Source organism: Microcaecilia unicolor, chromosome 4, assembly GCF_901765095.1.
Source record: "Microcaecilia unicolor chromosome 4, aMicUni1.1, whole genome shotgun sequence".
Lineage (NCBI taxonomy): Eukaryota > Metazoa > Chordata > Amphibia > Gymnophiona > Siphonopidae > Microcaecilia > Microcaecilia unicolor.
The window spans coordinates 216,648,698-216,673,652 of NC_044034.1; the positions used below are offsets into that span (position 1 = coordinate 216,648,698).

Consider the following 24,955-nt stretch of genomic DNA (forward strand, 5'->3'; position numbering starts at 1 on the left):
GGAAGGAACCATTCGTAAAACTACCTGATCCTGCAAAAATTCCAAAAGGGGAGGTCTGCACAACGCTTGCAATTCCGGCACCCGACAATTCCGGCCTAGCCGACAAGATAGCTACTAAAAACACCACTTTCAAAGTAACATCCTTCATAGAGATTGTTGCCAACGGCTCAAAAAGAGAGTGAGTAAGCGCTGAGAGGATCAAATTAAGATCCCACGAAGGAAAGGAGGAACGCCTAGGAGGATACAACACATTTACCCCTCTCAAAAATCGAGTCACATCTGGATGATTAGTCAAGGGCTTGCCCCTCACCTGACCTCAGAAGGAAACCAATGCTGCTAACTGAACTTTAAGCAAAGCTAATGCTAGCCCCTTGTCCAGCCCATTGCAGAAAATCCAGAACTTGAGACATAGTAACATAGTAAATGACAGCAGATAAAGACCTGTATGGTCCATCCAGTCTGCCCAACAAGATAAACTCATTTTATATGGTATGGGATACTTTATATGTATACCCGAGTTTGATTTGTCCTTGCCATTCTCAGGGCACAGACCGTAGAAGTCTGCCCAGCACTGATTTTGCTTCCCAATTACCGGTGTTGCCACCTAATCTCTGCTAAGATTCTGTGGATCCATTCCTTCTAAACAGGATTCCTTTCTGTTTATCCCACACATAAATTAATTCATTACTGTTTTTATCTCCACCACCTCCCGCGGGAGGGCATGCCATGTATCCTCCACCCCTTCCGTGAAAAAGTACTTTCTGACATTACTCCTGAGTCTGCCCCCCCCCCCCCCCCTTCAACCTCAATTCATGTCCTCTAGTTCTAACGCCTTCCCGTCTCCACAAAAGGTTTCTTTGCAGATTAATGCCTTTCAAATATTGAAACGTCTGTACCATGGCACCCCTGTTTCTCCTTTCCTCCAAGGTATACATGTTCAGGTTGGCAAGGTCTCTCCTCATATGGTTTGCACCGCAAATCCCATACCATTTTTGTAGCTTTTTTTTTTTTGCACCGTTTCCAGTCTTTTTACATCTTTAGCAAGATACGGCCTCCAAAACTGAACACAATACTCCAAGTGGGGCCTCACCAGTGACTTGTAGAGGGACATCAACATCTCCTTTCTTCTGCTGGTTATACCTCTCTCTATGCAGCCTAGCATCCTTCTAGCCATGGCCGTCACCTTGTCACATTGTTTCTTCACCTTCAGATCCTCACCAACACCCCAAGGTCTCTCTCCTGAGACAAGCTTACTAATCTCTCCCCTCCTATTCGGTATCTCTCTTTTGTGTTTCTGCAGCCTAAGTGCATCACTCTGCATTTCTTGGCATTAAATTTTAACTACTTACATAAAGTACTCCTTACTACATAAATTTCTTCAACTTATTTATTAAATCACATGTACCTATATCTTGCCCCAATCCTCGGAACTCACAGTCACACGCCGCTTTCACTCATAACACTCAATTCTCTTCGCTATCGTGATCACTTTATCACTTCTCATCAATTAATACAAAGACCTTCATTTGCTTATACAAAGAGCATAAAATCAAAGAACATGCTTCAATCATTGCTATACTATCTTCGTGATCGAATTATAGCTGTTCAGTCCAATGATCACTAGCTCAAACAGAGTCTTTGAATACAAATTCAAATGCTATGGAAAGGTTGTTCCCTTCTCTTGAGAACCGTGTCCTATGAGGAACATCGCAGCGAGGGAAAGGCTACCGAGGTGCCTTATACATAAACATTCACTCCAGCTGAAAGTCCTTTTAAATCCTGCAGATTTTCTATATCTTCTCCTGGTCCTCTATGCGAGACCGCATTTCGGAAGTTTCCTTCATCAGGAGGAACCAATGCCCGGAATCATCAGGACTTCATTCCAAGTCAGGGATTTTCTACTCGCCCAATAAACTCTGTTTGAGCTAGTGAACATTGGCCTGAACAGCTATAATACGATCATGAAGATAGTATAGCAATGATTGAAGCATGTTCTTTGATTTTATGCTCTTTGTATAAGCAAATGAAGGTCTTTGTATTAATTGACGAGAAGTGATAAAGTGATCATGATAGCGAAGAGAATTGAGTGTTATGAGTGAAAGCGGCGTGTGACTGAGTTCCGAGGATTGGGGCAAGATATAGGTATATGTGATTTAATAAATAAGGTGAAGAAATTTATGTAGTAAGGAGTACTTTATGTATGAATTTATCAAGTTTGTACTCTGGTAACAAATTGTGAACCTTAGTTTGTTATAATTAAATTTTAACTGTCAGATTCTTCTAATGTTTGAAGATCCTTTCTCATTGTTTCTACTCCCTCCAGGGTATCCACTCTATTGGCTATTTTCGTGTCATCCGCAAAAAGGCAAACCTTGCCGTCCAACACTTCAGCAATATCTCCCACAAATATATTAAACAGAATCGGCCCCAGCACCGACCCTACTACTACTATTTAGCATTTCTATAGCGCTACAAGGCGTACGCAGCGCTGCACAAACATAGAAGAAAGACAGTCCCTGCTCAAAGAGCTTACAATCTAATAAGGAACTCCACTGCTCACCTTCCTTTCCTCTTAGTGGATTCCATTTACCACCACCCTCAGCCACCTGTCGGTCAACCAGTTTCAAATCCAGTTCACCACTTTCGGTCCTAACTTCAGCCCTTTCAGCTTATTCACGAGTCTTCTGTTGGGGATCATATCAAAGGCTTTGCTGAAAGCCAAGTAGATTACATCAAGTGCACGTCCTTCACCCAGCTCTTTGGTCATCCAGTCAAAGAGCTCAGTAAGATTTGTTTGGCAGGATTGTTCTTCGGTAAAGCTATGTCGACTCAGGTCCTGTAGCCCGTTGGCTTCTAGAAAGTTAACTATCCTTTCTTTCAGCAGTGACTCCATTATTTTTCCTACTACTGATGTGAGACTTACTGGTGTGTAGTTTCCCACTTCTTCCCCATCTCCACTTTTGTGAAGAGGGACCACATCCACTCATCTCCAATCTCGCAGAACCTCTCCCGTCTCTAAAGACTGAAGAACTGTCACCAGCTTTAAAGCCCCAGTCTCAGTGACATTCTTTACTCAGTAGGATTCACTGCAGTAGTGGCAGCTGCCTTCCCTTCCACCTACCTCCCTAGTGTGGGATCTGCAAGCCTAGACTCTCTCAGTACCACTGAACAGGACAGTCTGACCATGTTGCCAGCCCCTCTCAACCACCTTTTCTTTGTTTTTGCTACAAAACAACCAAACTGGTAATTTTTGTAGACAGTTATTTATTCTCAGGAATTTGTTTCAGACAGGGCCCATGTAAAGGTATAGTTTCACTTCCATCCTCCTCCCCCTCCCATCTTGTTGTTAATCGGCAGGGTGCCTACCTTTGATTTATTACTGATGTAATGTGGAATGGAGCTTCCTTAGATGCAATTTACAATGTGAAGTCGTGCATGCTGAAACACACCACCATGACAATCTTCCACATGACTGTGATATACAGCACAGACCCAGGGAGATAGAAAGGGGGTGGGCAGGGAAAGGTAGATCCTGTTGCTTGTTTGGGACCTCAGTTATCTTTCTTCCTTTGCTGATGAACACAAGCTCCCAAATTCTATGTTATAGCATAATCAGCAAATATGAAGGGCACACTCCAGCTCAATTCTCTCCCTCTAAAGCAGTGTTTCTCAATAGTCCTCAGGGCACACACAGCCAGTCAGGTTTTCAGGACATCCACAATGAATAAGCATGATAAATTTGCATGCACAACCTCCAATGTATGCAAATCTATCTCACGTCTATTCATTGTGAATATCCTGAAAACCTGATTGGTTTGGTGTGTCCCGATGAATGGGGTTGAAAACCCCTACTCTACAACATACTACAAGGAAAACTGCCCTACATCAGTCCACATGGCTCCTTATATCTTAAGGCACTGTTCAATCTAAGCAATACGTAGTGTTCCAAAACTGAAAACTAGCCAGACAAGAGTACCTCATAACTGAAGAATGGTAAGCAAGCTAGGTGGCCTGCTGGCTGGAAGAAATGTAGTGTGTGAAAAGCAAGAATGAGCAGAGAAAGTGACCAGCTGGGTGCCGCAGTGATCAGTGTTGGGGGTTCAGTACTTCTAAGTCTTTTGTAAGTGACACTGCCAGGACTAGATGAGAAAGTGTGCCTGCTTTCAGCAGATTTACAAATCTATAACTGAAGAGACATGCCAGGGGGGATAGAGAAAAGATGAAAGATGCTTTGGAAAATTGGAAGGGTTTAGCAACTGTATTTTAATTCAAAATAACCTACAAAATCATACAGTTGGGGTTCAAAAATCCAGTGGCTAAATGGCAAATGTTTGTGGTTTGTGTGTGTCTTTACAGTTTTGTGCATTTGTGAGTGTAGCAAACAGCATTAAGTCCTATATGAGCTACAGTTTTGGCGGAAGCAGCAGTGAGTGATGGAACAGAACTCAGGAAACTCCACTTCAGCATGGTGGAGCATCATTAAACTGACTTCAAAGCTTACAAAGAAACATTAAACTTGATTATGCTCTTCTGCCTGCTGGATAAAGCCCTGTACTAGCTCACTTCTCCAAGTAAACAAATGAGAGTGATGCATATAGTAAGTGTTACATTTTGTAATTAATGTCCTCAGATTAGGAACAATCTTACTTCTAGATTATTTTTAATTTCTTTCAGGGCAGAACAGATGGGCCTTATGATTTTTATCTGCTGACACACTGCTTTGTATTGCTCATCAGGATCTCCTATTCTTCTGCTCCCTCCACCAGTTATGAATTTCATTCCTTAGACTTTTTAGCTCAATGACCTTACTATTCACGTCTTCTCGCCCAACTTGTGTCTCCATTAAAACTGTAAAGGGAGTGCTTGTTTTATATTGTACTACTCACATAATGCTAACAGCACAAAAACTTGGACTAGTAAAAGGGTCTCCAGCTGTTTTCTCTTAGCTTTAAAACAAACCAAAACTACACACAGACAATAAGCACATGCACACACACAGAGTTAAGCGGAGGAAAAAAACAATTCCATCCCAAGTAAATTACGGAGGGGGGGGGGGTTATATTTGATTCATGCAGCATTAGGAATCTACTCAACCAAGGTCCCTTTCACAAATTAATCACCCAAGCCAAAAAGTCAAACCTGATTTGTGAAATTAACATTTAGCAGGGAAATGTTTCCCAGTGCAGTGATGATTAGTCTTTGCCAGCCAAATACAACCGATATAATTTACCAAGTTGTGGCAGAAGACTACCTCACAATCCACAGAAAGCAATGAAAAGACATGTGAAGGAAAGATGGACAGAAAGGTGGACAAAGCCATTTGAGTTGGCCTAGAGCAGTGTTTCCCAAGTCCAGTCCTGGAGTACCCCTTGATAAAAAGGTTTTCAGGATATCCACAATGAATATGCATGAACTTGATTTGCATACACTGCCTCCATTATGGTAAAATTATGTATAATCATACCTGATAATTTCTTTCCATTAATCATAGCTGATCAATCCATAGACTGGTGGGTTGTGTCCATCTACCAGCAGGTGGAGATAGAGAGCAAACTTTGCCTCCCTATATGTGGTCATGTGCTGCCGGAAACTCCTCAGTATGTCGATATCAAAGCTCCATCCGCAGGACTCAGCACTTAGAGAATTACACCCACGAAGGGACACTCTGCCCAGCTCACCACCCGCCGAAACGGGGGAGGGGAATTAACCCAGCTCATCCCCACACAAGTGGGGAGGGGAATCCGTCCAGCTCATCCCCGCGGAGCGGGGGAGGGACACCACACCCGCCGATGCGGGGGGATCTGGCTTATCCTGCAACCGCAACCGCGGGAGGAGCTGACTGACCCTAACACCCGCCGAAGCGGGAGGGTACAAAGCTGCCCTACAGCCGCACGAAGCGGGAGGGAGTGCCGCAGAATTTATGTCTCAATCCAGCCACCGTAAAACGGGGGGGGAGAGGAATGCAGCAGCTCACTGTAACACAAACTCGTCTCAACTCTTGAAGAATCCAAGTGAAAAAACTTGAACACGAAGTCTTTCTGAAGTAACTGAAGACTAAACTTGAACCTGAAAATGCAACCAGAATAAAAACAGTACAGATATCTGGGAGGGGGCTATGGATTGATCAGCTATGATTAATGGAAAGAAAATTATCAGGTATGATTATACATAATTTTACCTTCCATATCATCAAGCTGATCAATCCATAGACTGGTGGGATGTACCGAAGCAGTACTCACCCAGGGCGGGACATTGAAATCCCTGACCTCAACACTGAAGCTCCAAACCGGGCCTCCGCCCGTGCAGCCACCGTCAAACGGTAATGCTTGGAGAATGTATGAGCCGAAGCCCAAGTTGCCGCCTTGCATATCTCTTCCAAGGAGACGGATCCGGCCTCTGCCATCGAGGCCGCCTGAGCTCTCGTGGAGTGAGCCTTCAGCTGGATAGGCGGCACCTTCCTTGCGGCCACATAAGCCGCTGCAATGGCTTCCTTGACCCATCTTGCCACTGTAGGCTTAGCAGCCTGCAGACCCTTACGAGGACCTGCAAACAGGACAAACAGATGATCCGATTTCCGGAAATCATTGGTCACTTCCAAGTATCTGATGATGACTCGCCTCACATCCAGATATTTAAGAGCAGAGTACTCCTCTGGGTAGTCCTCCCTACGAAAGGAAGGGAGACAGAGCTGCTGATTCACATGGAAGCGAGAAACAATCTTGGGCAGAAAGGAAGGCACTGTGCGAATAGTCACTCCTGCCTCAGTGAACAGCAGAAAAGGCTCTCGACATGAGAGCGCCTGGAGCTCGGAAACTCTTCTGGCTGAAGTGATAGCCACCAAAAAGACTGCTTTCCACGTCAGGTCTTTCAGAGATGCCCTTGACAAGGGTTCAAAAGGCGGCTTCTGCAACGCTCTTAGCACCAGGTTGAGATTCCACGCAGGCACCACTGAGTGCAGAGGAGGGCGCAGGTGATTAACTCCCTTGAGAAAGCACACCACATCTGGCTGCGAAGCCAGGGAAGCACCCTTCAGGCGGCCCCTGAAGCAAGCCAGAGCCGCTACCTGGACTTTAAGGGAACTGAGCGACAGGCCTTTCTCCAGACCTTCTTGCAGGAACGCCAACACTGAAGAAATTGGAGCAGTGAAGGGAGAAAGTGAGCCTGCTTCACACCACGCTGCAAAGATACGCCAAACCCTGGCGTAAGCAGTAGAAGTAGAGCGCTTCCTCGCTCTTAGCATAGTGGCGATGACCTTGTCTGAGAAGCCCTTCTTCCTCAGACGCTGCCGCTCAATAGCCAGGTCGCAAGACCAAAGGGGGAGGGATCCTCCATCACCACGGGACCCTGATGTAACAGGCCCTGCTCCACTGACAGCCGCAGAGGATCGTCGACTGAGAGCCTGATCAAGTCCGCATACCAGGGACGTCTGGGCCAATCCGGACCCACCCGGATTACCCTGCCGGGATGCTTTGCCACCCGGTCTAGCACCCTGCCCAACATGGGCCAGGGCGGGAACACATAGAGGAGCTCTTGTGTCGGCCACTGTTGGAGAAGAGCATCTACTCCCAGGGATCGAGGGTCCCGTCCTCTGCTGAAAAAGCGCGGCACTTGGCAATTGGCCGATGACGCCATCAGAACTAGGCTCGGCTGGCCCCAGCGCTTCGTGATGTCCAAGAACGCCTGAGCAGATAGTTGCCAGTCTCCGGGCTCCAAGGTATGGCGACTGAGAAAGACCGCCTTGACATTCATGACTCCGGCAATGTGGGCCGCTGAAAGCTGCTCCAGGTTCGCTTCCGCCCACTGGCAAAGATTCATAGCCTCCTTGGCTAGAGGGGCGCTCTTGGTACCTCCCTGGCGGTTGACATAGACCACAGCCGTGGCATTGTCTGACAGGACCCGTACAGGCTTCAACACCAGTACCGGGATGAACTCCAAAAGCGCCAACCGAATGGCTCTGAGTTCCAGGAGGTTGATAGACCACTTTGCCTCTGCAGGAGACCAGAGCCCCTGCGCTGTCCTTCCCAAGCAGTGGGCTCCCCAGCCCGACAAAGAGGCGTCCGTCGTGACGACAATCCACTCTGGGGTCACCAGAGGCATTCCCACAGACAACTTGTCTGTCTGCATCCACCAGCTCAGCGCCTTGCGCACTGCTGGGTCCAAGGGAAGGCGCACAGCATAATCCTCCGACATCGGAGTCCAGCGCCGCAGCAAAGATTGTTGAAGTGGTCTCATATGAGCCCTGGCCCAGGGCACTACTTCCATCATGGCCGTCATAGAGCCCAACAGCTGCACATAGTCCCAAGCCCGAGGAGGAGAGGCTACTAGGAACTGGTCCACTTGAGCCTGAAGTTTGACAATCCGATTGTCTGGCAGGAACACTCTGCCCACTTGGGTGTCGAATCGAACTCCCAGGTACTCCAGGGACTGAGTCGGGCGCAGCTGGCTCTTCTCCCAGTTGATGATCCATCCCAGGGAGCTCAAAAGAGCAACTACCCCGGTTCACAGCTTGCCGCACTCTGCATAAGAGGGGGCTCGGATCAACCAGTCGTCCAGATAAGGATGGACTTGTACCCCTTCCTTTCGTAGGAAGGCCGCGATGACCACCATTACTTTGGAAAAGGTCCGCGGAGCAGTAGCCAACCCGAAAGGGAGGGCTCTGAACTGGAAGTGTCGTCCCAGGACTGCAAAACGCAGAAAGCGTTAATGATGAGGCCAGATGGGAATATGCAGGTACGCTTCCTTGATGCCCAAGGATGCCAGGAACTCTCCTGCCTTCACTGCCGCTATAACAGAGCGGAGAGTCTCCATGCGAAAGTGCCGCACTTTCAAGGCCCGATTGACCCCTTTGAGGTCGAGGATAGGCCGGACAGAACCTCCTTTCTTTGGTACCACAAAGTAAATGGAGTAACGTCCCTTGCCAAGCTGACTTTCTGGCACCGGAACGACCGCGCCCAGGCGGATCAGATTGTCCAAGGTCTGCTGCACTGCCACAGCTTGACCGGAGACTTGCAGGGAGAGAGTACGAACCCGTCTTTTAAGGGTCGGCAGAACTCTAGCTTGTAGCCGTCTCTGATGACTTCCAGCACCCACGCGTCTGAAGTTATTGTGGTCCACTCGCCCAGAAACGAGGACAGCCGTCCTCCAATCTGCACTGGGGCGTGGACCAAGGCCCCGTCATTGGGTACGAGACCCTGGGGGAGGACCGGAGGGAGCACCTCCGGGACGGCGGTCTCTGCGAAAGGAATGCTGCTTGGGGGAGAAATTCCTCTTGAAGGAAGAAGGGGCAGAGGAGCCCGACTTGCCCGGGCGGTACCGACGGGCTTCCTGCAACCGTCCTCTGAAGGTACTGGGACGAGTACTAGCCCGAGCCCTGACCTCTGGTAATTTCTTGCCCTTAGACGTGCCGAGATCGGTCACGATTTTGTCCAGCTCGACCCCAAAGAGCAGCTTGCCTTTAAAAGGCAACCTAGCCAGGCGGGATTTAGAGGCGTGGTCAGCAGACCAATGTTTCAGCCAAAGTCACCGCCGCGCAGAGACTGTCTGAGCCATGCCTTTAGCTGAGGCTCAAGACATCATACAGCAAGTCTGCCAAATAGGCTAAGCCCGATTCCAGGGCCGGCCAATCAGCCCTCAAGGAATGATCCGAGGGGGAAGCCCGCTGCACCATAGTCAGGCACGCCCTGGCCACATAGGAACCGCAAACCGAGGCCTGCAAACTTAAAGCAGTCGCCTCAAAGGACGACCTTAAGGCCGCCTCCAATCTTCTGTCTTGGGCGTCCTTTAGGGCCGTGCCACCTTCCACCGGCAAAGCCGTTTTCTTAGTCACCGCAGTGATTAAAGAATCCACGGTAGGCCACAGATAGGCCTCACGTTCACTTTCAGGCAAAGGATAGAGGCGGGACATAGCCCTAGCCACTTTGAGGCTCGCTTCCGGGACATCCCATTGAGCCGAAATTAAGGAGTGCATGGCATCATGCACGTGGAAGGTTCTAGGCGGGCGCTTCGTCCCCAGCATAATGGCAGAGCCAACAGGGGCTGAGGGAGAGACGTCCTCCGGAGAGGAAATCTTCAAAGTGTCCATGGCCTGTAACAACAGGTTGGGCAAATCCTCTGGGCTAAAAAGCCGCGCTGCAGAGGGGTCATCCGCTCCATCCGAGCGGGGATCTATCTCCTCCAAGGAATCCGCAAAGGACCGTTGGGAGACCTCAGACACGCTGCCCTCATCTACATCGGAGGAGACAAAGTCCTCCAAGGCCTGGGAATCAACCCGAGGGCGTTACCTCTGGGAACCTCAACCTCTTTACCAGACGAGGGAGCAGGGGCAGCGGTTTGCATGAGGAAAGCCTGATGCAGCAGCAAAACAAACTCGGGGGAGAAACCCCCAAGACTGTGCACTTCCGCAGCCTGGGCAACAGCCCTAGACGCACCCTCAACCGGCGCTCGCAAGAGCGGGGGGAGAGACATGCTGCGCATGCCAAAATGGCGTCCGGCGCGACACTCCGCGAAGGAGCCGCGCGGGAAGAACGGCGCTTAACTTAGCCGCTTTTGCGCCGTCGCCCAAATTAAGGGCGTTCATGGCATTAATGTCTCCAACCTCAAGGACGGCCCACGAAGAAGCCGTCCGAGCCGCGTGGCCGGCCAAGATGGCGGAGGCGAGGAGCGGGGGATGGGCGTTTATGGCGGGAAAAACCGCCACGCAGGAGGAAGGACCGGGACATTCATCGATCACTAAACTGTCACCCATCAAGGGCGAATCAGGCTGTAAAACCCCCGCATCCCCTCTAGAAGCGCTCCAGCGATCTGGGGAGCGACCCTTTGCGCCCTCGCCCTCCGACGCCATATGCCACGAGGAGAAGAATCGGGGAACCCCCTGCCCGCTATAAAAAGGTAAAATTACCTGCTTGCCGCTCCGAGCTGTAACGAACTGGTGTCCCAGTGAGTAGCTGCAATGAACGTTTAAATAAACGTCGAAATAAACGCCTTTAAGGATGTTAAAAAAATTTTTTTTTTTTTTTTAACGGAGCCAGCGGGAGGGGGGAGAAAAGGAGGGACCTGGCACCACCAGGTTTGCACTTGCTCAAAAGAGCCCTCAACCCCAGGCCTCAACAAAACCTAAGGATTAGGCTTGGAGGCCTAGCCAGAGCTGCTGCTGTGTGTGACCACCACCTGCTGAGATAGAGAACATACTGAGGAGTTTCCGGCAGCACATGACCACATATAGGGAGGCAAAGTTTGCTCTCTATCTCCACCTGCTGGTAGATGGACACAACCCACCAGTCTATGGATTGATCAGCTTGATGATATGGAAATGCATATTCATTGCACACATTCTGAAAACCTGACTATCAAGGGGTACTCCAGGACAGGACTTGGGAAACACAGGCCTAGAGAACCCAGAACAGACTCTGCTGCTGACTGACTCTAATGTTTGGAACTAAAGAGTTCATCTTCAAAATAATAAATAGCCTCTGAACAAGGATTTCCTAAAGACAACCAGTTTTTGGAAATTAAGATCTCCTAACAGAAAAACAGTGTGTACATAACAAAAGAGGCATGATTCTTGGTATGCTCTGTTCTCCCTCCTGCTTCCCTGGATACAGCTCAGTTTGTCACTTCAGTGTCTAATACCATGTCAGTTTCCTATTTCCTCTCCCCTCCTTTAGAATACAGTGGAATCCTGGTCTAAAGCACCCCGCAATAACAGGAATCTGCATATAATGCGATCATGTCTTGGCTCCCTTTTTTTTTTTTTTAAATATGTACAGCTCCTTTTGCAGAAGATCAATTTTTGGTTCAATTGTGTTCATGCTGTATTGACCCCACTATAATGCCATATTTTATGGATCCTAATCATAGCATTATATCAGGGTTCCACTGTATTGTGTACAATTCTGGAGACTGTACCTTTATAAAGATATAAATAGGATGGATTCTGTCCAGAGGACAATTACTAAAATGGTCAGTGGTCTTTGTCTTCAAATCTAGGTTAAAAGCCCACCTTTTTGATACTGCTTTTAACTCCTAACCCTTACTCACTTGTTCAGTACCCATGATTTATCATTCCCACCTTAGTAATTCCCTTATCTCTTATTTGTCCTGTTTGTCTGTCCTAATTAGATTGTAAGCTCTGTTGAGCAGAGACTGTCTCTTTATGTCCAATGTACAGTGATGTGTACATCTAGAAATGCTACAAAAATGATAAGTAGTAGTAAAGAGTATGGGGACAGACTTAAATATCTAAATATGTAAAATTTGGAAGAAAAGCAGGAGAGAGGAGATATGATAGAGTCACTTAAATATCTATGTGACATAAATACACAGGAGACAAGTCTCTTTCACTTAAAAGGAAGCTTTGGAATGCGGGGGAATAGGATGAAGGTGAAAGGGATAGACTCATGAGTAACCTGAGGAAATACTTCTTCACAGAAAGGGTGGTGAATTTGTGAAATGGTGTCCCAGTGAAGATGATACAGACAAAAAATGTATTTGAATTCAAGAAAGCTTGGGACAAGTACATAGGATCTTTAAGGGAGTGATAGGGAGAGTAGATGGCATGGATGGACAGACTGGATTGGCCATATGGTCTTTTTCTGCCTTAATTTTTCTCTGTTTCTATTTATACTCCTACTTATCTCCCCCAACATTCATACACTCTCCGCCAGCTTTCACTTCCTTTCCTTTCAGCAGTCACCATCCTTTCCCCCTCCCTCCCACACACAAATGATTCTCATGTGATGGAAGCTTCAACTGACTCCCATCCTCTTTCAGCTAGAGCAGACATAGTACTTCAAAGAAAAGCACTGAAGTCCAGGTCAGGGGTTCCCAAACTTGTCCTGGAGGAGCCCCAGACAGTCAGGTTTTGAGTATATCCACAATAAATATGCAAGAGATGCAGATTTACATACCAAGGAGGTAGTGAATGCTAATCAATTGCATGAATATTCATTGTAAGATATACAGAAACCTTGATTGGCTAGGGTTCCCCTTAGACAGTGCTTCTCAACCCAGTCCTTGAGGCACACCTAGACAGTCAGATTTTCAGGATATCCATGATGCATATGCATGAGATATTTGCCTGTACTACCTCCATGGTATGCGAATCTGTCTCATACATATTCATTATGGATATCCTGAAAGGTCAACTGACTAGGTGTGCCCCGAGTACTAGGTTGAGAACTCCTGCCCTAGGACAGGTTTGGGAATCACTTCTCCAGGCAGTTGGTGTGGGTGGACAGGAGGGGAAGGGCTTTTCTCCAGAAAAGTTGTTACTGTGAGTTTTAGCCTCTGCTGCAAGTTTCTCTTCATATTCTCATGTAGTCTTCTTTATTAATGCTTTGCATCTGACTTGATGACTTGACTAGATCAGGCGACCCTCAGGGGGAGGAATGCTGGCTTTGGCCTAACCCTTGGTAAGCCTTTCCTTGGCTGAGAGGTGCCCAGCTCTACCACCGGCTGCCTTTCAGGTGCTGTGGAGGACTTGCAGCTCATCTGCATATCCTTTTAGCCTTCTCTGGGGTGACTCCCAGGTCCACTCTGATCCACTCAGGGCCTCCGCTCTAGGTGCCCGCGCCAGGGCATTTTCTCTTTACATTTATTTTTCTCCCAGTTACTACTTACGGCTCCGGTACACTTTTTCTTCTTGGTAATGTCCCTTCCTAATCTGTTTCTCCATCTGAAACCACTGTACACTGCAGGAACACATTGTCCACCCTCTATATTCATCTCACCATCTCTTTTCTTCCTCTTCCTTTTTCTCAGCTCTCAACCTTCAACATTTCTTTCCTTCCATTCATCCATCCATCTCCTTTCTATGTACATCTCGCCTTTGTCGCTGTCGTCATACCTCTCCATACTCTCTTGCTCCTTCTCCTGCTCTCCGCTGTGGACATTAATCCCAATCCTGGTCCTCCACATCAGCTCTCATCCTATTTGTGCAGGTCACACCGTGATATCTCCAATCTAATTTCTGTTCCTCTCCTCCCCCCTTCTTCCCTGCCTTTCTCTTGCGCTCTATGGAATGCCTGCTCTGTCTGTAACAAACTTTCCTACATCCATGACCTCTTTATCTCTCGTACTCTCCATCTGCTTGCCCTAAATGAAACTTGGCTTTACCCCGAAGACTCTGCTTCAGTCGCGGCCATATGCCATGGAGGTTATGTTTTCTCCCATACTCCTCGCCCGGTTGGCCGTGGAGGTGGTGTTGGGCTACTACTTTCACCCTCTTGTAGATTTCAACCTCTTCTTCCACCTCAGTCTCACTGTTTTTCTTCCTTCAAAGTCCACTCCATCCATCTATTTGCTCCTCTGCCTGTCCGAGTAGAAGTCATTTTTTGACCCCCTGATGTCCCTTTCTTGCTTTCTCACTGACTGATGCCTGGCTTTCCTTCTTTCTTGAACCTTCATCTCCTTCCCTCATTCTTGGGGATTTTAACATTCACGCTAATGATCCCTCTGACTCTTATGCTTCTCAGTTTCTTGCTTTAACATCCTCTTTCAATCTTAAACTGTGCTCCACTGCCCCCACTCACCAGAATGGCCACTGTCTTGATCTTATCCTCTTCTCAAACTGCTCACTCTCCAGTTTCTGTGCCTCAACTCTTCCCTCTCTGACCATCATCTGATAACTTTCGCACTTAAACACCCTCCTCCCCAGTCCCGTCCAATCTTAATCAATACATTTAGGAATCTTCAGGCTATTGACCCTTCTACTCTGACCTCCAGTGTTTCAAATCTCTTCTCTACCACTATGTTATCCGTCAATGAGGCTGTCTCTTCCTATAATACTATTCTCTCCTTTGCTCTGGATACTCTCGCTCCTCCCATTCCCCATTCTGTAAAACGTACCAAACCCCAGCCTTGGCTGACCTCTAGAATCCGCTACCTACGTTCCTGTGCCCGATCTGCCGAACGCCTTTGGCTGAAATCCCGTGCCCATGCTGACTTCATACATTTCAAATTCTTGCTGACCTCCTTCCAGTCTGCTCTTTTGCTTGCCAAACAGGACTATTACATCCAGTTGGCAAATTCTTTTGGCTCAAACCCTCAATGTCTCTTTGCCATACTGAACTCTCTCCTCAATGTGCCTTCACCTCCAACTCCCCCTTCACTTTCTCCCCAGACTCTGGCTGAGTACTTTCATGATAAGGTTCACAAGATTAAACTTGAATTCTCAACCAGGTCACCTCCACCTCTCCTTCCCTTCCCTTAGTCCATTCTCTCAACCCTCCAACCCCTGCCTCCTTTTCGTCCTTTTCTGAAATCACTGAAGAGGAAACTACATATCTTCTTTCCTCCTCGAAACTAACTACCTGTTCCTCTGATCCTACTCCCACCCAGCTACTTAACACTATCTCTCCTACTGTCATCCCTTTTATCTGTCACTAGTAAAAAAAAAAAGCCCATTTCTGACACAAATGAAACGGGCACTAGCAAAGTTTTCCTTGGAGTGTGTATGTTTGAGAGAGTGTGTGTGTGAGAGTGACTGTGTGAGAGAGAAAGAGAGAGAGAGAGAGTGAATGTGCGAGTGTGTGTGTGTGACAGAGAGAGTGAGACTGGGTGCGAGTGTATCTGTGAGAGAGAGAGAGTGTGTGTGACTGCATATCTGAGACAGTGAGTGTGAGAGAGAGAAAGTGTGTTTCACACAGATACAGTGTGTGTGAGAAAAAGAGTGTGAGAGAGTATGTGTGCGATACACAGACTCTCTGTGAGACAGTGGCATTCCTAGGCCCCCCCCCCGGCGAAATTACCCCCCCCCCCCCCAGTGCAGCGCGACCCCCCCCTTGGGATGCATTTTTACCTGTTGGGGGGGTGCCACGCGCCTGTCGGCTCCGAGTCCGCTCGTTCCCTGCTGCTCCCTCTGCCTGTTCCACGCAGAGGGAGCAGCAGGGAGGGAACGAGCGGACTCGGCCAACAGGTGCGCGGCACCCCCTCAGCGGCGTGCACCTGGGGCGGACTGCCCCCACTTGGTACGCCACTGCTGTGAGACCAAGAGAGTGTATGAGACCGAGAGAGTGTGTGAGAGGTCTCAGGACCCACTCTCCCCTCTCTGGTCTCAGGACCCCCTCCCCCTTGACCCCCTCCACCCCCCTCTCTGGTCTCAGGACCCCCTCCCCCACTGGTCTCAGGACCCCCTCCAACCCTCCTCTCTTTGGTCTCAGGACCCCCTCCCCCTCACCCCCCTTCTGGTCTCAGGGCCCCCTCCCCGTCCTGCCCTCCGTCGTCGACCGTCTGCATTGAAATCACAGTCTCACCTCCGTGAAAGCAGCAGTGCAGGCAGCATAATGCCTTCCTTCGGGCCTGCTTCCCTTCCTGTGTCCCGCCCTCGTCTGACGCAACTTCCGTGAGGGCGGGATGCAAGGAGGTAAGGAGGGCCGAAGGGAGGCGTTCTGTTGCCTGCAGCGCTGCTTTCACGGAGGTGAGACTGCGATTTCAATGCAGGGGGCCCGGCCGGGTGGCATCTGGGGGGGGGGGGGGGAGCAGCGGCTGCGGCAACCTCGGGAGGGGGAATGGTGGTGACCCTGAGGGTGGTGGAGGGGTGAGCGGTGGCGACTTTGGGGGGGTGTGGCGTGAGGGTGGCAGGGGCGGGGCCTCATGCTGCTATCGTGTGGTTGGTCAGTGCTGCGTGTGACGTCAACCTAGCAGACCGACTCCGAAGAAGTCACGATCACAGGCAGCAAGACCAATAGAACGTTGGAGGTGAGAATTATTATATAGGATATCCTCAATCTTTCACTTTCCACTGCGACTGTTCCTGATGCCTTCAAAAACATACCATAGTCGCACCACTCCTTAAAAAAACCTTCATTGGACCCTACCTGTCCTTCCAACTATCGCCCCATCTCCCTCTTCCCTTTCCTATCCATGCTGTTCACTGCCGTTGCCTTGACTTTCTTTCATCTCAAGCTATTCTTGATCCACTTCAATCTGGCTTTCGCCCCCTAACTTCCATCCAGCCTCATCGCTTTGTTCACCTTTAGTTTAGCCAGCTCCTCACGAACACAGTCCTCTGAAAATTGCAAGAGGATTGTGAAAAATTGCAAGAGGACCTTACAAAACACGGCATCCAAATGGCAGATGATGTTTAATATGAGCAAGTGCAAAGTGATGCATGTGGGAAAGCGGAACCCAAACTATAGGTATGTGATACAAGGTTCCATTTAGGAATCATTACCCAGAAAAAGGATCTAGGTGTCATCATTAATGATACATTGAAACCCTCTGGTCAATGTGCAGCGATGGCTAAGAAGGCAAACAGAATGTTAGGAATTATCAGGAAAGGAATGAAAAATGAGAATGTTATGATGACTTTGTCCTGCTCCATGGTGCGACTGCACCTCATATACCGTGCACAATTCTGGTCAATGAATCTCAAAGAAAATATAACATAACTGGAAAAGGTACAGAGAAGGGTGATGAAAACGATAAAGAGGATGAGAATTGGAAAAGGTGCAGTGAAGGGCGACTAAAATGATAGCGGGGATGGGACGACTTCTCTATGAAGAAAGACTAAGGAGGCTAGGGCTTTTCAGCTTGGAGAAGAGACGGCTGAGGGGAGACATTATAGAGGCATATAAAATAATGAGTGGAGTGGAATGGGTGGATGTGAAGCGTCTGTTCATGCTTTCCAAAAATACTAGGACTAGGGGGCATGCGATGAAACTACAGTGTAGTAAATTTAAAACAAATCGGAGAAAATGTTTCTTCACCCAACGCATAATTAATCTCTGGAATTCGTTGCCAAAGAACATGGTGAAGGCAGTTAGCTTTGCAGAGTTTAAAAAGGGGTTAGACGGTTTCCTAAAGGACAAGTCCATAAACCACTACTAAATGGACTTGGGAAAAATCCACAATTCCAGGAATAACATGTATAGAATGTTTGTACGTTTGGGAAGCTTGCCAGGTGCCCTTGGCCTGGATTGACCGCTGTCGTGGACAGGATGCTGAGTTCGATGGACCCTTGGTCTTTTCCCAGTGTGGTATTACTTATGTACTTATGTAGATGACTTCCCTATGAGGAAAGGCTAAAGTGGATAGTGCTCTTCAGCTGGGAGAAGAGACAGTCGAGGGGAGATACGAAATAGGTCTATTTGTTTACTCTTTCCAAAAATACTAGGACTAGGGTGCACGCAATGAAGATACTAAGTAGTACATTTTAAAACAAACTGGATATTGGTGGCATTGAATGTTGCTACTATTTGGGTTTCTGCTAGGTACCTGTGACCTGTTGGAAGCAGAATACTGGGCTAGATGGACCCATTCTTATGTTCTTAAAATATTTCTTCACTCAACGTGTAATTAAACTATCGCTAGAGAATGTGGTAAAAGCAGTTAGCCTAGCAGAGTTTAAAAAAGGTTTTGATAATTTCATAAAAGAAAAGCCAATAAGCCATTATTAAGATGGACTTGGGAAAGTCCACTGCTTATTTCTAGGATAACTGTCAAAATAAATACGGCTGTAGTTTACCAATATAACGATAATACTCACAACACTCAAGTAGCAGAACATAAAACTCTCGGTGCTGGTCTATATTGGATGGAATGGAGAAGTCTCATTCGGTCACTCAGACTGTTTAGGCTACTGTTTTTTATCACCGTTCAGGTGAGCCTTTATAGTGTGACAGTCTATAATCATCGACAACCTTCAACCATCCGTAATACCGTGAACCGTGCAACTGTGACTAGTAATCTCTTCTATTATCTAATTTACTAATATTTTTTTCTTTTAGTTAAATTTCACACTTCATTTATAACACGCACTTCTTCACAAATCAGCACTCATGTGATCTTTGCACTTTACATTTCCAAATGCCGGAGGCAATTTCAAACAATTATGGTCCCGGAGATGGCTTGCATGTCTATATACCTCTCATACATTCAGGTATTGTAAATTACACTCATTTCATGTTGGAGACATGGAGCTGAGTTAATACAACTTATCTTTACATGCTCCCAGGTATGGCTGTGATCCCGATAGGTGCCTTTTTCGCATTCGATGCTTTGTCAAGGGAATAACCAGGATGTACAGATTCATTCGATCCGCAGGATCGGCAGGAGATCAATGCAGATCGAATGAATCTGTACATGCGCCCTCTGTGCTTAAATCTATGCGCTGGTATTTATGCCAAGTTTCCCTTGGTGTAAATGGATGCACACAGTTCTAGGCACGGAGACATCAACTAAGCATATTCTATATACCATGCCTAAATCTAGGCACTGCTTACAGAATACGCTTAGGTGGAAATGCATTCTGCACGGATTTTTCCGGCACCAAATATAGAATCTAACCCTAGGCTGCTTCCTATGGGAACATGGAACAAAAGGGGACTGATGTCATATCAAAGCCAGCTGACTCACAAACACCAAAACAAACAAACAAAAAAAATCAGATCCTGAATGCAACATTCTTGTTTTGTTGAGTGGTCAGAGCCGGCTCAACCTATAGACCAGGGAGTCATCGATAATAAAAGAGCACCATAATCACTGTTCCCTCTAGGCCCTCACAGGCCGGCATTCCCACCTCCCCCCCCCCCCCCCCCCCAAGTCTAACTTCAAGCTCCTAGAGGGTGCCAACAGTGACAATGCATTGCCTGTGGCCGGCCTGGAGCATTCTCTCTACTGTGTCCCACCCTTTCTGATGTGGCTGCTTGTAGCTAAGGGAAGCTCTGGTGTTGGCCATAGGCAGTGTGTATGAATTGGTGCCGCTGCTGGTGCCCTCTAGGGATTTGAAGGTAGCAGTGACGATCCTAGGTTGGCTGCCACCCGGGGCAGATTGCCGACGCGCACCCCCCCCCCCCCCCGTGCAGCATGATCCCCCCCCCCCCCCCCCGGGGTGCATGCAGCCGCGCGGCTCTAGGCTCCGTTGGCTCCCTGCTCCCTCTGCCACGGAACAGGAAGTAACCTGTTCTGGGGCAGAGGGAGCAGGGAAACAGCGGAGCCGACAGGCGTGCGGCTGCTCTCTGCACCCCTCCAGCGGCGTGCACCCGCCCTTGCTACGCCACTGGAAGGTAGGATGGAGGGGGCTGAGAGAACAGGGATGCTGGACTGCAGATGGGGAGAAGGGAAGAGAGGAAGAGATGCTGGACCACAGGAAACTGTTTTACTTTCCCCCTCTTGGACCTCTTTCTGACTCCAGATCACACGGGGGACTAAAGATACCTATTTTACCTAACAGATTCTGTATGGTTTCTCCAACCTCCATTGTCACCCAATCACAAGGAGGTCTGCTCTGGGTTTGCATTAGGGGCTGTAATCGAATTCTAATTCCCATAACTACTGCTTTCTGTCTTCCTGGATCTAGGTATACTCTGGGCCATTTATGTTCCCAGATAATGCCTATTAAAATTCTGTCTAAGTTTCTCCAGAGAGTGAGTGTATGTGATTTGCCTTGTAAGCTAAATGTAAGGTGAAGAGAAGATAGAATAAAGACAGAGATAGGTTTAAATAGATAGATACATTTTATTTCTTACCCAAAGACAAGTCTTCAAGTTGATACAAATACAGACATCAGACTTTAATCAGGTACATTCAGCAGATAGATTCTGGGTACAACCGGACAGAGCTTCGCCGTCTGAGATAAGCGTTGGGGCGGATACCAAAGCTATGGCAAATTGTCCCCTCTTTTATACACAAACTCTCCATAGAAGTCTATGGTGAGGTACCTAGCTCTCGATTTCTGAGATGATACTTTCCCACACAGTCTTATCAGCATGTTTTGGGAAGCTTTGAGATAACAGTTCCACATCTGTCTGTGTCGCAATACTTTTCACACCATCTTAAGAACTCTGTATAACCTCTGTAGCCTTCTATACAAAACTAATAGACTCCATTTTGTTCATCTGATTTAAAGTGACAGTTGTACCAGTTTGTGTCAGGACTCTTTGTTCAGACCTGCTTTTTACAGATTCTGAAATATTAAATCATGTACTTGTTATTTGGCCTAGTCGGTACTTCTTCATTTATTTTAGGCTTCATAGCTTTGGCTCTCACTATTCCAGTGGTAGATCCAAAGCTAGGCCATATATTAACAAAACCTAGAGGGAACAGTGACTTTTGCACCCTTTATCATCAGTAGGAGGGGGTTTGAGATTGAGGGGGAGATACCAGATCACAGGTAGGGAGGGGGGTCAACACAAAAGTCTGCTCAGGGCCCAGGGTCCCTTGAACTGGCCCTCTATATATGTTAATATTTAAAAATAAATAGCCAACAATGAAAAGCAGGATAACAGTGAATCAAGGCTATTAAACCTGGGAGTAACCACCTGTATAAACTTCTCTTTTCACACAAAAGAACTTGTCAATCAAACATATAAACGGCAAGTGACCGTACTCATTTGCAAATGCGCAGTACAGACTTTCCTCTCTGTCCCGCTCTCGCGTCAAGACGTCATGATGTCAGAGGGCAGAACAGAGAGGGAAACGGAGTCGAATTGTCGGACGCCACCACTGCCACCTGGAAAGGAACATCGCGCGAAACAACCTCCACCCACCCTCCTCCTCCCCCCCCCCCCGCCACTCCCGCCCCCTCCGTATCTGCTGCTGCCTGTAGTGCTTTCACACGGAGGTGAGAGGCGCTGTCAGGTCAGTGCAGGGGGCCCGGCATGGAGGGGGGAGGGAGCGGCGGCGATGAGGGTAGCTGGACATGGGGGGAGGGCAGGGGGGAGAGGCCATGGTTGCTGGACTTGAGGTGACAGTAGGGCACAGAGGAGGGTTGCTGGACATGGGGGGAGGGGGGAGGCCAAGGGAAAGAGGAGGTTCGCTGGATATGGGGGGGGGGGGAGGATCGGTGGACGGGGTGAGGCCAGGGGAGAGAGGAGGGCTGCAATACTCGCCCGTTTTTATGGGCTTAACGGCTAGTACAACATATGCCAGAATATTCTTATTAATTTGTGAAATCACTCTGTCACCCACCCTTCCCTGAATGAAATGCCCTCAAAAGGGGAATACCTACAAATATTTTTTATTTTCATAGACGTCATGTAGCTTTAAGACGTGAGGATGTTCTATTAGCTTCAAGATGGCTATTTCCCGCTCCACCTGTAACAAAAACAAAAAGATAGATTATAGTCAACAACTTACAACCTCAACAGTTGAGTCTCAAAGGAGGGTGGTGTTAGGTAGGGAGTTGCTTTTATCAGAGGCATAGCCAGGTTTTCATGTCAGGGGGAGCAGACTTTTGTAAATTAGGCGCTAGTTGGTGTCGGATAGGCGGCAGTGCCAGTATTGTTACTCAGGTACAGTGACTATGGCCAGCAATGATTAATACAGGCTGCTTCTGCTGCATCCCACCTACAAGGAAACTGGAAGTTACATCAAGAAGCGGGAGGTAGCTGAGGTCCTGGGACCAATTAGAGCAGGCAGCCTGTCTTAACTACAAGTAAAATTATTCAAATTGTGACCAACACCTCAGAATACTCCTTCCACTGGTAGACACTGTTTAAATCAGATGGGCTTTTGTTTGTGTGGTGACTCTACAGGATGTACAGCCCATTAGTTCTGAGCATTTTTATTTTTGGTGACAAGGGCCACCAAAGGCAGCCCTTGCCCCAGAGCCTAATTTACTTTCAAAATAGAGCCAAACAATTTATGAAATAATACAAAACCCTGCAAAAAAACACTAAAACCTACACAGGGAACACTTGTGGGGCCAGCCAGAGGCAGTTTGCTTTACTTGTTGATGCTGCCGGCAGGCATAGAAACACTGGAGGTCTGCCAAGGAGAAAGGCTAAGAGAGATTTAGGACTACGCAGGACAGGGGAAAGAGGGAGAAATGCTGGATCAAGTACTGTGCAGCTCCCCGTGTGACCCCCATAGTGATGTCTAGGCCAGTGGTTCTAAACTTTTTATCAGTTAGGACACACATGATGGATGATGCTTGCATCCATTACACCCTGCACACATAATCCCCATGGACCTTGGTCTGAAACAGTATATCAGTTCTTATATATTAAAAGTATACATGCTCTGCATCTATAAAAACCTTATCTCCTCCACAACAACAACAACAGATGCAGATAACTAGCACATTTTCTCCATGGAATTTACCATACAAAAATGTAAAAAAAAATTATGACTCTCACATCATCTCAATAAATAAATCCACTACCAGGCACATTGTGAAATAACACAAAACTTGAAAAAAATCCTAACTCAGCACACATGAAGCAAATCTGCAATAGAACGGTAGCACTGATTTAAACAAGAATCCTACTTAACATGCAGCACTACAAATATTTTATGGGGCCCTAGAACACCAATACAACTACTACTGGTGAAACAGAAAAAGTGGGACTGCTACAGAGTTGTACGCAGAAACTACTTGCTCACAGAATACCACACCTTGGTCACACACCAAATACAAAACAAGGAATCACAAATTAGAAATATAAAGGTAAAAACTGAATTGGGAACCCTAAGAATTCAAACTAGGCATGTTCCACAACATAGGAGAAATGAAAAAACAAATGTATTTCCTCGTACTGAAAAAAAAAAAAATTACAAAGACATCGATCTGTGTTGCACATTTCCCAAAGCTAACATATTCCAACAAATAAACGCAGAATAAAACACTTTTTTCTTCCTTTGCTGTCTGGGTATTTTATTTTTTCAAGCATGTTGGTCCAAGTTTCTTCTTTTGTTTTCCTGACTTCTGCTCTCTTTCCAGTGGGTGCGGTCCATTTGTCCTTTCTCCACTTTCCTCTTCTATTCCCTCACTATATCTGTCTCTGACACATTTCCTCTTTCTCTGTTTTCTCTCTCCCCCTAGATTTCATCTTCTCACTCTTCAGTCCTCCACCTATATTTCACTTACCAGTACCTATCAACTTTCCATCTTCTCCTCTCACCTCTTCCTCTCCTGGCCTCATATTCCCTTCTCTTTCACCCACTCCCCATTATACAATTCTACCCTCTGTACTTACCATCCTCCTCTCACTCATCTCTCCTTGAGAACTGCCATGGTCTCTCCCCACATTGTTCCACCATGCCAATATCTCCCCTTATACCCTTGTAGCCCAGCATCTCAATGTCCCCCCAACCCCTCTCTCTCCTCCACCACTATGGTCCAGCATTTCCCTATCCCCTCTCCCTGTCCCCTCCACCAGTATGGTCCAGCAATTCCCTATTCCCCTCTCTCCCCCTTTCCTCCTTATTGTGCCAGGAGACATGGCTACACAAATCCCTAATGCCGTGAGTCTTCCAGTTTGTATAGGCAGCAAACCGCACACCAGAAGTGAAAGCCTGCTAAGTGTGGTTTATTGCGTACACAATTCAGGAAGGAACAAACCATCAGGGTTTGTATAGCTGCATCTGTGGGTCCAGCATGTCTCCCCTTCTATTATTCACTTTCCCTCCTTCTCCCATGGTCCACCATCTTCCTCCTTTAGTCCTGCTTTCCATCTTTATAAACACCAGGCTTCCCAAGGTAGATTGCAAAAGTTAACATGAACCCATCAGGAAACAGGATAGCCTCACAGAAATTTAGCCATCTGTATTATATAGAACAGTGTAGAAAAATGAGCACAAATTACAGCATTTATTACTGCTGTTTCTATCAGCTACAATAATTTTGAAGCTGTTTTAGTGATATTCAATTGTTATTTCATGATATTTATATCTACATATGGGAAGCTTTCAAATAAACTGAAAAGCTGTAAAAAAAAATAATTTTGTCCGCCACCTTTTAAGGCACTGCCTATCCAAATAGAATACCTCTAGACATTTTTACAGATGGACCACGCATAGGTGGTCCCTTATCTCTAATCTATTTGTTATTGTTTTCTATAGATTTTACTATTGTTTTGGGTCAAAACTCTTGAAAGCCTCCATCACCTGCTTTATCTAACCTCCTTGCCTTCAACCCACCCCCATCCCTAAGTCCAGCACCACTTTCTGTTTCCCCTCTCTCTCCCCTCTCCAAGTCCACCACCAATGTATACTCTCTCTCTCTCTCCATACCCCC

General features: G+C 47.3%; 1 protein-coding gene across 1 annotated transcript in view; it reads right to left on the reverse strand.

The window, feature by feature from the left end:
- The window catches only part of BRSK2 (BR serine/threonine kinase 2), a 900,270-nt gene that overhangs the window by 236,223 nt on the left and 639,092 nt on the right, over window positions 1-24,955 (reverse strand). Inside the window, 1 exon segment of the mRNA XM_030202457.1 lies at window positions 21,947-22,032. Coding sequence (XP_030058317.1) covers window positions 21,947-22,032 — 86 coding nt within the window.